Here is a 13,031-nt window from a genome sequence, read left to right on the forward strand (position 1 = left end):
CCTAGAAAGAGAGTCTTTTGCCACCCCTGCCACCCCTGGGACTGCCACCATCAGACCCAGGCTATGTGATTTACTTCAGCTAGCCCAAAGCTGTATTATAAACTATCCTCAAACGTTTGATCTCCTTTGGTTTCTCTAACCAAGTAGATAGCATCAGCGCAACACATTCAACAAGAGAAAATGAACGAATGAGCAGGAAAGCAAACAAACAAATGAGAACCAAAAACAAAGTGGGCTAAGTGGCTGCTGAGTCTCTGTAGTTCTGTCTGGAAGTGCTTTCGGCCCTAAGATGTCTCACAGAAGCTTTCTCAAGGTGGTTCCCTTAATCTAGAGTCTATAGAGATTTTACAAAGGTTTTTCATGACACATTTTGGTTATTTGGAGAAGTCTTGTACTTGTGGCTCTGCCACTCTATGCCATCTCTCTTTAGAAGGCGTGGGAAGCAAGCTCAGGAGACTTGAAGCCTCCCCTGAGTTTCTGTCCTCCACCAGAGGGCTCTAGACCATTGATTCTTCATTTGGCTGTCTTTCTTATAAAGTCTTGTGGGGCCCTTCTACCCAGTGGTCCTTACCCAGCTCAGGGTTCTCAGCCACTCAGCCAGCATCTTACACAAGAAGAAATTTTCTTCTTTCCAGGCATTAAGTCATGTGCTCTTTCATAATCTTAAGAACACTTAACATCACACATCTTCCATGAATCTTTTTCAAAGAAATGGGAATGAAGAAGCGGTCTACTTCTTTCCTTCCCTTCATTCTTTCTTAAATGTCCTTCTTTATCCCATAATTTTTTCCTTTATCTTCAATGTATCTGTTGTCTCATGTTAAGTCCTGGGTCTGGCCATCCTTGTGTACGTGTTTCTGTAGTCTTATTTAGGTTAGATTGTAAGCTCCTAGAGAGCAGGAACTGTTGAACTTCATAGCAAAGGACATGGTGTACCTTTGCTGTTGGCCAGATGTGGTTATGTATTACTGAAATATTAATTACCAACAGACTTATAACAAGTAAAGATAAACCATAGTCTTTTTCATTTGCTCTCCTCCTATTAAACTTGCCTACACAGTAGTTTATTTGTTAGACATATTTTTAATAATATATTAGCCAACTTCACCAGATTTGGATAACAATTTAGCAGAAAAAAGCTTTTGACGCCCCCCAAAACCCTTTTTTTTGAACATTCTAGTTGTAGTCATCCAGAAATTAAAATATTTAAAAACATAGAACTGACATACAGAGAGATTTGTTGCTAGAGGCCCATGAAATTTTGGGAGCTTAGTATTTAATCAAGTGAATCCCGTTGAATATTTTTACAAACTAACCTTCAAAGAAAAGAACAGGTCTTCCAAGAAGTTGGATATGTTGCATTTGAAAAACAAATTTAAGGAGATCTCAGAAAAAGTTTAGGACGTTTACCATATACTTACAGCAAAATACCCCATGGATAGGACACCACCATTAGAGGCATGGGCAACAAACCAGCACATTTACTTCTCTTTCCTAAATCAACATGCTATTCAAAGATGTTGGCTTTAGAATAGATGCATGATCTTACATGGAATGGTCCCATTCTTATTTCACTGAATTGTTTGAATCTAATATAGAAGGTGAAGTTCAATTCAATAAATACTTATTGACTACCCACAACACTTTTACAATGCTAGAGAACCAGAGATTTGGTGAGGATGGTAGTGTGTTCTTTGCCCTCAGGGAGTCTTGTTGGGCACACCGGTGGTTACAGATATGATCATATAATCACAGCATACCCAGATAGATTGGTTCAGAGCAAGAGTCCTAACCACTAATTACCTATAGGATCAGGCAGGTTATATGAGGAACAGGCTGGGTCAGAAAGATGATGTGGCATAGTGAAGACCTCACTAGAACATTGGCCTGCTATTACCAGGTCCTCTCGTTTTCCAAGCAAAAACAGCATTTATTATTTTTCTATGAATTCCCTCAGATTTAAAACACTGTGTGGAATCAATAAATTTTGTCAGTAGGAGTCGGAGTTGGTCCATAGTCCAGCATCTGGTTGTGACCTCTGAGTCCAACCTTAAAGATCAGTTAATACACCTTATTTTGCAAACAACGCTCAGCAGTGGCCCATCCAAAATGACACAGCCTCCATGCTTGCATAGCTTTACTTTAAAAACAAAACAAAAAACAAAGAGGATCAAACCAGATTGCTTTAAATGATGTGTAAGACTGCTTAAGCAAAGGATGATCAATTATATCCCCCGAAGTACTTTTCCACTCTCAGGAGCTCTGTGAGAGGACTCACTAAAAAAGTCCAGAGATGGTTGGTAGGAAATTTAGAGCGAGCAGAACAGGGCTGCATTGCTCCTGAGCACTTTCCAATAGCAAGTCTGTCTACTTTATTGCAGGGCCCAGAGCTTCCCCCAAGACCGCCTGATAATAATTTGGTATTTGGAGGCTCCTGTGTCACTGCAGGAACTAAAGGAGGCTAAATCCATGCCTGATGGAGGAGAAGAGTTCTATGGTTATCTGCAAATTGTGGCCAGACAACACCTTGACGTCACTCCTTAGCTTCCATAACCTAGCCAAGCAAGAAGTTGCCTTCCAAAGAGAAAGCAGTGTGCTCTAATGACTAAGCCCTCAAAGTGCTATGCCACTGTAACTCTAGATCCATCTCCTCGACCAATCAGGATGGCAAGATGGAGCTGAGGGGCTCAGCAACATCAAGTCTGGAGTTGGTCTTTAATCCAACTAGTCTGTGTAGACGTGTCTGAAAACCACATCATCTGACAGCATGGGGTGGTTTCCCAGTAGGAGTCACAAACTCGGCTCAAGGGCAGCCGTGTGCTATCCTCTTCTTGACTGCTGGGAAAGATTTTGACAGGGTACAGTGGAAATACACCTTCTGAGCTGAAAAAGAAAGAAAGAAACAAAGAAAGAAACAAAGAAAGAAAGAAAGAACCACTAACCAGCAAAACCCTCCGAATCAACAATCTGGGGTTCATTTGAAGGGTGGGATGCGTTATAGCTTCCCCTGCAAGAAAAGCAAATGCTATAGACTTACTGTCATCCCCAAATGTGTGTCTTTCCTAGAGCAGCCTTGTAAATTAGCTAGGGTCCTAGGCCTGGGGCCAGAATTAAATTAGAACTTTCTCTGAACATGCACTGTATGTGTTTGTCCTTGTAATGCATGCCCTCTGCGAGTACCTAGGGCTGTAACTCCCTGCAGCAGACGCATATAATGAATTCCGACTTCTTCCCTTTGGTCTGCTTCCAATGAAAAATGGATATTTATTGACTTCCTGCAGAGTGTGCCATACTTCTCCAGGTATTATAGTTCACGTGTGTGTGTGTGTGTGTGTGTGTGTGTGTCTTCTCATTGGCTTCATGCTTATTAGGCTAAGTTGTGTAGATGAGCACAGATTCCTAGACCAGCTAAGACTAAGGAAATAAGACATAATAAGGACGAGGCGCGTGTTTCACTGTAGTTGAAAAGATCGCACAGGGCACTCCTCCTGCTCCCCATAACTGCCATTCCCACACCATCATCGTGTTGCCAATAAGGGGAGGATTGGAGGCAATATTTTTCACACAACTGCGGAGGTTTTAAACATATTTGCAACATTACTTTGAGTACCCATGAGCACAAATTTTGAATCACATCCAGGACCCCAAGAGCTTGTTAGATGAAAGGATGAGGCTCCTGAGAGTTCCCTGGGCTTATCTTCAAGCCTCCCTACAGCTTGTGCCTGGGGTCAATTTCCATGGTCAGGAATGGGATTTAAGACCAGGTAGAAACAATTGCTTTAGCACTCTTCTCTATCCTTTGCCTATTAATTTTGTCTTTCAAAAGTATATTTTCGGGGCACCTGGGTGGCTCAGTGGGTTAAAGCCTCTGCCTTCGGCTTGTGTCATGATCCCAGGGTCCTGGGATCGAGCCCCGCATCGGGCTCTCTGTTTGGCAGGGAGCCTGCTTCCCTTCCTCTCTCTCTGCCTACTTGTGATCTCTGTTTGTCAAATAAATAAACAAAATCTTTTAAAAAAAAAAGTATACTTCCTTCTAAGCATTTAATCGGCCAAGTAATAGCTGCTTGGGGAACTGTTTATATCCCTTTGAAGGCTGTGACCTGCACTTTAAAAATAAGCATAGCCCATTCTGCCCAGCGAGTGTTAGGACAGAGGGAGAATGCAGTTATTTTCGGATCCTTAGAAACAGCTTCGTTTACAGCACACGGGGTTGACAACTCGTCCCTCGGGGGTCTTCATGGTTCGAATCTGTAGGTCCCAGTCTAATTCTGTCTCCCTCTCGGTGCCATAGTTCCCCATTGCTAGCTAGAACAGCTTGATATCATATTCTCTTTTCAACTCCAGAGGAGATGGCAAGAAGCTATCAAATAATGCTTTAAAAAGCAACTTGAGTTCCCTAGAAGAAAGGAAATGAATACATGCTGCATAATTACATTTAAAATGTAAGCCATGTTACAAATTCCACTGAGATGAAGATGCGTTAGCAAACCCATTCCAAGCACACTTAGGACTAAGTGAGATAAGAGACATCATTTTATCAGCATTTGACCCCTGGGTGATATTATTTGTTCTCAAAAAAAAAAAAAAAAGAAGAAGAAAGAAAGAAATGCCAGCCTGTCATAGGCTACCTGGATCTTCTAGAGAAACCACTCCAAGCCTACATCGAATGGCTAACAGGGAAAAATGATTATGGATTGAGGGGGACACTCCCAGAGATGTTCTCAGAGCTGTTTTTACTTCCACACCATCAACCAGCCCGAGGTGGATCTAGGCATGGCCCCCCACCCCCCACCAACCACAGACACTTCCCTCTAATTTCACCAACTCATCTGTGATGTCCTGGAAGCCTGCCAGTAGAGGCAGGATCCTAATGCATTTATTCTGGGCCTTGCCCCAGCCCCCACCAGAGCGCAGGGACCAGCAGGGGGACTGGAATCAAGCTGCGCTCCCAGTTTGGTTTCCGGTTGGTCACCCTTGCACTTGCCGGCAGGTTGTTGACGGGGGCCAGCTCAGCAAACACAAATGCAGGGGAGCCTCCTAGGTTGCTAGGAGGCCCCCACGACCCAACTGCTGGGAGCAATTGAGTGCTCCCTGTGGTTAAGTCGAGACGGCACGATGGGAGGTTTTCTGGGGTGTGATGCTCCATCCTCTATGGCAGATCTTCCGATGGAGAGCAGTTTCCTCCTTGTGATGTGCGGATTTTCTCCGTCTTTGCTCATTCTGCCAGTCCCAGAAGGTGACCCACCGTGGCTGGGCTACGTCTTCCGTTACCCCCGTTATAGTTCTCCACATTGTCCTTCCGGTCACTCATGTTACAGTTGTTCATTTCAGTGTCCTTTTCCTTGGCCGTTGTCACTTCCCTTGAAAAGCGGGTAAGACGAATTTGCTCCATACTAGGGACAGGAAAGAAGTAGAGGGAGAACTATGTCTTCGTTCAACCTGGTAGCCAAGCACAAAGGCCTTCTTACTGCAAGGGCCCAGCCCCTAAGCGGGACCCCCCTTTGCGGATCCGTGTTGGGTCCCTGCTGTCCTCTCTCAGCTGAGACAAGGCTGTGTCTTTTGCAATGCTTGAGCTCCTCAAAGAGGGGAAAATTAGAAGGCAGTCCTTGTGCCCAAAGGAAAAAGGAATGTGGGTGTTAGAGTGACCACCAGGAAGGAGAGGGTTCCTAGGAACCCTGTCCTAGGCAGGTCACCCTGGGCAAGTATAGGCCTGGTGATTGCTGCTGGTAAGACAGAATTAAGTCTTAGTTACTCCCAGAGAGGCTTCAGGTGTCCGCCAAATGAGGTACATTAAAATAAAAAATAAATAATATAGGCTACAGTAGGAAATTTGGAAAACATAAGAAATAAAGATGAAGTTAAAAAAACAGCCATAAGTCCAACAGTTAGAGATAGCAGCTGATCTCATTGGAATACATGGGTGGCTTTCCAGTCCTGTGACTATCCTTTTAACATCCTGTGATATACCGTCGGTTTTGCCTCTGCCTTTACTTATACTGGGCTTTGTTCTTAGTTCTGTAGTAATGGTTCACCCTGGGTAGATTGTGCCAGAAGGTCTGTAGGAAGCACGCTGAGTATATTATTGCCAGTTTCAGGGTTCCTATTTATTTGGTGGGACCCGGGGGGCTAAGGTAGGCTGGGGGGCTGAATGTGGCCACTTCAGATCTGGTCTAGGGGGACCCTAAATCCAGAGGTGTTCGGCTCTCGCATGCTGAGTGTCATAGAGGAAATGAGGACTGTGTCGAGCTGGGAAGACTCCAGAAGTAAGAGGCTCCTTGTTCTGCCAAGGCAGGTTGACAGCGCTGGTTTAGGGTCAACACTGTCAGTGACTCCAAATGTGGTTCATTGCTCAGCTGAAGCGGACAATTACCTTTTGTCCCCTAGTCATCAGCCCGATCCGCTTAGCTCCTCTCAGGGACCTGAGTGCACTGAATCTTACGGGCCTAACTGCTTACATCTAGTATGTTTCCCATTATCTATTCTCATATTAGTTCCCATTATTTCTTCTACCCAGGATCTCCACGCTGTGCAAGGGCCTCTGATAAGCTGGAATGTCCCCTTAGCCATTCAGCCATACCTAAACTTAATGGAGCCAGCTGCCTGATGTTCTCCAGACTTTTTACCCTGAAAGCCTTCCTCTTTTGGTGACTCGGGCATCAAGGCCTGCACTGGGTTTCTGGCAAGGGGACCTCTAGCAATAGTATGACTTAAGAAGTATGTCAGGGTTGGATTAACACTGAGAGAGTCTAAAAATGAGTTCAGATCAGAGAGATTCCTATCATTTTTAAGAGATGAGATTGGTGTGAGCTTGAATCGAAGCAGGGGCAGTAGGGAGGGGAGAATTCTAGGAAGAAAATAAAAATCGAATGCTAATGCCTAGAGTCTAAATTATTCTTATCGGTTACTGTACACGCTATGAATATGGGTAGACAGCAACATTCTCTATCCTGTTGCTATTACTTATCACAATTATTGAACCATGCCATTGATCTTCTGGGTGTGTTAAAGTGGAAACCAAGTTCATTATCAGGGGATGAGGACATGTAGTCTGAGTCCCATAGTCCTAATGTCCCAACAAAGTGGTTGATGTAGAGGGAACAAGGTAAGATCCTGTGCTACCTAATGATATCAAAAGAGTTCATCTCCGTGTTAGAGAATGCTTTTTCTAGAGCAGATTATGCGCTATGTCTGCTGGTCAAATACGCAGAGACAGAACCATGGAGAAGCCCCCTGAATTGTTTTCCTCCAAGAAGGTTGGATATCCACATCCGTTTCTACCCTCATACCCAGTTCTCTTTCCACCCTTGCTCCTGACCACAGTTCACTTTTGGAAAAACAGAAGTTGGCCTTCTGTCTGTTGCTAAAAGAAGAGAAAGAAATTAACTTGTTACCCAGAGACAGGACTCAGATTCTTACCTTTGTTAGTCGAGCACTAAGTGGCTTCATACTGTCTCTCTCTTGGTTTATATATTCCTTCTGAACCATAAGTATCCATCCTTCTGCCCCTCTCAAGCTGCCACTCTGCCTCTTCTTCTTGGGGTTTGGGAACCATGATGCTAAGGAGCACATTTTCTTCCCAGTTCCTACTTCCAGCAGCGCTGTTTGCTGATACCCACAGGAGCAGATCCACTCCTGTCTCCTTGCTGGAGTCTTATTGAGAGAGGGCCCTTTGTTTCTCCCCAAAGGTGTTTCCCTCCTTAGAGCTTTTGTTTTGACTTTGATGGTAAAAATTCCTCTATTGACATATAAGGTTTTCTTTGAGCCCAGCTAGGCTTTTATCAACATTGGTTTGGGAAGAGGAGAGCAGTCATTTCATCAGTAAGAAGTTGGCAATGGATTGCTCTCCCTTAGATTCCTGAACTCCTGAGCTTGGGGAGGGAGAAGATGGTAGATTAACAAAGGGAGTAAGATCGTCCCTCACTTCCTGAACCCTGCTTCTCTTCTGGGCTCAGTGTACTCTCTGCCTTTTCCTACACATCACACCCCAAGTTCCAGTTGAAGTAGATCCTAGGCAGATTTTGGTCTGACAGCTGACACATGGGTATGGCTGTTGGTGTTAACATTTCAATGCCATTGCGTTACTGAGGGCAGAGTTTCTGTGTGTGGGCAGAGCTCTGGAAGAGGTTGATGGGGGATGATGAATTGATGGGGCCCACACCCTCTGCCCACTTTTGAAAGAAGGGCCTTGAGTGGAGATGGATGCTGGTTCCATGCCACATCTGGGTTGCACCCATCCCCTCTCTGAGGTCTCCCTGCTTCCCCACCATAGCCAGTGAGCTTCTGGGGGCCAGAGGCCTGCCTGCTGCCTTGCCCTGCAGGTCTCAGCCCTCGATCCCTCTGATGCATTGTCGTCTGGGGGTGGGTTCGGGAGAGGTCTCTGTGGACTGCTACACTTTGTTCCACTTTATTTCCCTCTCTGCTCGGATGCAAGAGAGCAGACCTAAAATGTGACTTAAATTCTTTTACTCTGTTCAGAGACTCCAGGGCTTGTCTATGTGTGAGTGAGCAGTGGAGCTTGGAATTCTCTATTATGTGGACATGTACATGGAAATGAGATCTGTTGTATTGGAATTTGTGATGTAGTTGATCATTCAGAGCCAAACACGTTTACCAATAAAGACAAGTGTGAGATCCGTGTTTCCATTGCCTGCTTTTGTCACCTACCAATGATTATTCTTACATGGACTTGAGAAGATAAACTGAGTGTGGGGATTCAAAAAACACCAGGTACAGCTGCGTAGAGGTTGTCCCCACTGCTTCCCAGTGAGCTCCCAAGCAGACTCTCTCTGCTTTCATGCAGCTCCCTGTGCACCAGGGAGGGCCAGGACTAGGGTAAGGCAGGTGAGGGCCTCACTAGGGCACAGAATTTAAAGGGGCACCAACAATCACGGAAATCAAGATAAATAATATTTTAATGCCATAATAAATGACAAAAAATAGGGGCCCCTGGGTGGCTTGGTCCATTAAATATCCAACTCTTCATCTCAGGGTCATGAGTTCGAGCCCTGCATTGGGCTCCTACTTAAAAAGAAAAATAATATACTGGGAGCCTGGGTGGCTCGGTGGGTTAAAGCCTCTGCCTTTGGGTCAGGTCGTGATCCCAGGGTCGTGGGATCGGGCTCCACGTCGGGCTCTCTGCTCAGCGGGGAGCCTGCTTCCCCCCCTCCTCTGCCTGCCTCTCTGCCTACTTGTGATCTCTGTCTGTCAAATAAATAAATAAAATCTTAAAAAAAAAAGAAAAATGATATAAAAATAAAGGACAAAAAAATGCAAAAAAATCTGCAAGAAACTATCAAAACTTTAAAGAAAAATGGATCGGAGAGGGCTGGGATTAAGTGAGTTGAGTCCTGTAAGTTCAGGGTCAGATCCTGCCTTTCTTTAAAATCTTGTTATTTTCTTCATTATCGCTGTTTGCATTAATTTTTATTTTGAAAAATACCGCATTAAAGTATTATGCATCTCAATCACTGAATTTTGGGCCTTTCCTTAAATTTTGTGCAGAAGGTGACAATCTCTTTCCTTTCGGTGCTAGGCTTGTCCCTGGGCACAGGCTTCTTTCTGACCTGGATCTTGTGTAAACCTCGCCATGACAAAGCCCAGTTTTGTATACATGAATGGCTGGGCTGATTAGTGTCTAGTCTTCTCTCCCTTCCTGTATTCCTGGACTGACTGACCTTCTTCACCTCTACCCTGTCCAACCCTGGATAAATATTTCTCTCACTCCCTTTTGCTCAGTCAGCTCAGCATGACCAGCATTAATATCTGCAGAGACACATACACTCTCATCTTCTCACTGCATTGTTTGTTTTGTATGTGACTCTCCAGAGTGAGGAAATGAGCAAGGCTGCCAAAAAAAAAAAAAAAAAAAAAGAGGGAGAGAGACAGAGATTCTTTCAAAAAGGTAGAAAAGATAAGAGGGTCAGGGGACCTTTCTTGGTAACTTTGAGAAATAATCTAGGGAAGAAAATTAGATAAAAATCTAACATACAAGTAAAATTCTTTTAAAAAATTTATTAGATATTATTTTCTTTTCCCATATTTGGAATTTTAGCATTACATTAGCTGAAATAAAAATATAATATTTGAGATTTAAAATAGTTCATTTTCACTTAACCTGTTCTTTAATGTCACAAGCCCCTTTTGTAAAGTCTGCATTTTTTACTATCATTAAACAAGCAGTATCTAACGCTTTTTACATGCCAGGCCCTATAAGCTGGCATTTCCACATTGAAAAAAACAGGAATCCTGGTCAATGCTGCAGAACAGATATTATTACTCTGTTTTATAGGTGAGCAAACTGGGGCCTGGCGACGTTAGGAGAATTACCAAACCTGAATTACACCCCGAACACATGGGACAGTTTATATTCAGGCCCTGAGCGGCCTCCCTAAAGTCTGCGGCTCCTTCATCTAGGCTAATGTTGCTGCTGACCTTTTCCAAAAATAATGTCTAGCTATTTTCTAACTCTGTGAGAGGAATGATAGTGTTGGCATTGCACCTTTGCACCTTTCATGTGAGCTTATCAAGGTGGGCTGAGTGTATTAACCTTCAAACACGAAGGCCAGGGAATGCCATATGGCAGGTAGTGAACTTACTGTTGGTATAAAAAGGAGCCAGGAGTCGCTTTTCCCAGGCCCAGTTTCGGATATAAGGGTCGATCGACCCAGGGCCTGCTGGCTCACCAGTGAGCTTTTCTCCACAAAGTCCTTACCAGAAATACTAAACAGTCATGAACAATCAGCCCTCATTCTTTCATTTAAATCACATAAAATCTCAGCTTTTCCTCTTCTCCACTCCTTTTTTGTTTCATTGCAGAAACTCCTAGGAAAAGCACCCCATTCTGTAGACACCTCTGACTCTTTCTGGAATGCCTTCACTCTTCTGAGATTAACACATGTTTCCTAGGTGAACTTGATGTCCGTCTTTCAGAGGCCAGAGTTCGAAGAGTGCAAAGTGTTTTAGGAGCAAAGGGAGGTGCACACATTTACTGAGTTTCTGTAGGCAGTGCTGTGAGGGTTGGGGCACCCACAGTTCCCTCCTGGTCACCCTGTTCAAGGGATCCCGAGAGGACACAGAGGCTAGTAATGCCTTCTCCCCAGCCATTCCACAGGCAACCGATTTCGATGCCAGCTGCGTGTGAGCATCTCGTAGGACAGATGAGTCGCTTTTCTGGCTTACACTCAATGACTCATTCTTTCGTTTTCTGTGCAAAGATTCCCGTTTTCAAACTGCCTTGTTGAAAGGGGTCAAAATTCTTATAGATATTTAGCTTCCAGCGAGGGGGGGGGTCTCTTTGAAAAACATGAGTCAGCACTCATAAGTGGCATTTCTTCCATTGGAAGAACACAGTTAGGAGCTTTGTAAGGTCAAGGAACCTCAAGGAGCCAACACACATTCATATATGTGACCAGTACCTCATGCTTGTTTTTAATAAATAGTAACACCTGTTCCCCAAAACCTCAGAAGTCTTCACTGGGCTTGAAGAGCACAGAGGAGCTAGAATGTTGAGGTTAGTCAAAACGCACACATTCTTTTCTGACCCAGTGTTTACTCTCTCTCTTTTTTTTTTAAGATTTTATTTATTTTATTTGACAGATAGAGATCACAAGTAGGCAGAGAGGCAGGCAGAGAGAGAGGAAGGAGGAAACAGGCTCCCTGCTGAGCAGAGAGCCCGATGTGGGGCTTGATCCCAGGACCCTGGGATCATGACCTGAGCCGAAGGCAGAGGCTTTAACCCACTGAGCTACACAGGCGCCCCCAGTATTTACTCTCTTAATTACCTCAATAGCTTAGAGAAGACCCAAATATGAATTGTTCAACTGCAGTTTGAAGTCTATTGTGACAAATAATGATACAATCAAAATATGGTTTATTGGAGATCTCCAGGCCCCCTGAATGTCCTCCTCCTTTGCCTCTATCAGCACAAGGTGCTGAGCTTGGACTGCCTTTTGGGGTTTGTGGAGAGGTCACCCAAGAATGTCTTGGAGAGACTAACTGGAATGAGATCTCAGAGGAAAGGGGTTGGAATATTTCCAAGGAGAGAATCCAATGGATCTTTTGCTTCCCCTAGAATGGGGGCGGTGTGAGCTTCTGCATGAACCGAGGTCCATTTGCCAATATGGAAAATTTGCCCAATGAAATGAAATAGAACAAATCTCTGACTACCCTTTCTGGAACATTAACAATGGAAGTCCAGGATGGGGCGGGGTAGAGGGGAGGAGGAGAGAAGTTCAGATTCGGCTTAGCGTATGTAACCGCACGTCTCTGGCAGGTGATGAATGCGTGTAATCAGGAAGTCACGTCCTATCCGGGAATCCAGTGGCAGTGGGTCGCTGAATGATATTGAAAATTGCAGATAGAAGTACTTACTGACAATTTTCTAGGTTTCTTTTTTTTTTTTAAGATTTTATTTATTTATTTGACAGAGAGAGTGAGAGAGCACAAGTAGTCGGGGATGGGGGGGAAGCAGGCTCCCCGCTGAGCAGAGAGCCCAATGCAGGGCTCAATCCCAGGACTCTGAGATCATGACCTGAGCCGAAGGCAGAGGCTTAACCCACTGAGCCACTCAGGCACCCTGACAATTTTCTAGGTTTTTAATCATGGAGCGTTCTGTGGATAAACAAGTGCTTTGGCATCTCTGGCTTCTAGAACAGTGCCCAGGACATGGTAGGTGTATAATAAACCTGATGAATAAATGAATGAACAGATGGAAGGATAATTGTGTCTACTGTATTTGTAATCTCACTGTAGCTTTGAGGGAAAAGCTCTACTTCACTGAGTGTCAGGCATGGTTAGGAAGTGAAACGTCCCTCTGGTTCTGTTAGGAGCAGAAGTTAGGCAGGCTTACCATTTGAATGGCATGTTATCTACACCTGTGGCCATGTCCATTCGCCATTGGGCTGAAAGCTTTCTTCCTTTTCTTTCCCTTCCACTTCCCAAATGGTTTACATTTTGAGAATTCTCCTAGATGGTTTTGTAAAATGGGTTTCAGGCATGATCATGCTCTATGCTTTGTATTAGGAGATAATAAT

The 13,031-nt window shown here is 44.3% G+C and overlaps 1 protein-coding gene across 4 annotated transcripts in view; it reads left to right on the forward strand.

Annotated features, from left to right (window-relative positions):
• LOC111153613 (neurotrophic receptor tyrosine kinase 2) overlaps positions 1-13,031 on the forward strand; it is a 318,559-nt gene that overhangs the window by 178,627 nt on the left and 126,901 nt on the right. For 2 of the 4 annotated variants that reach the window (XM_022512748.1, XM_022512749.1), the window contains one exon: positions 2,382-2,410. The exons of the other annotated variants lie outside the window; for them this stretch is intronic. In XM_022512748.1, the coding sequence (XP_022368456.1) occupies positions 2,382-2,410 (29 nt within the window). Of the gene's footprint in view, positions 1-2,381; positions 2,411-13,031 lie in introns of those variants that run through there. 4 annotated transcript variants of the gene reach the window in all.

Source organism: Enhydra lutris, unplaced genomic scaffold (genome assembly GCF_002288905.1).
Source record: "Enhydra lutris kenyoni isolate GAN:26980312 unplaced genomic scaffold, ASM228890v2 scaffoldscaffold33, whole genome shotgun sequence".
Lineage (NCBI taxonomy): Eukaryota > Metazoa > Chordata > Mammalia > Carnivora > Mustelidae > Enhydra > Enhydra lutris.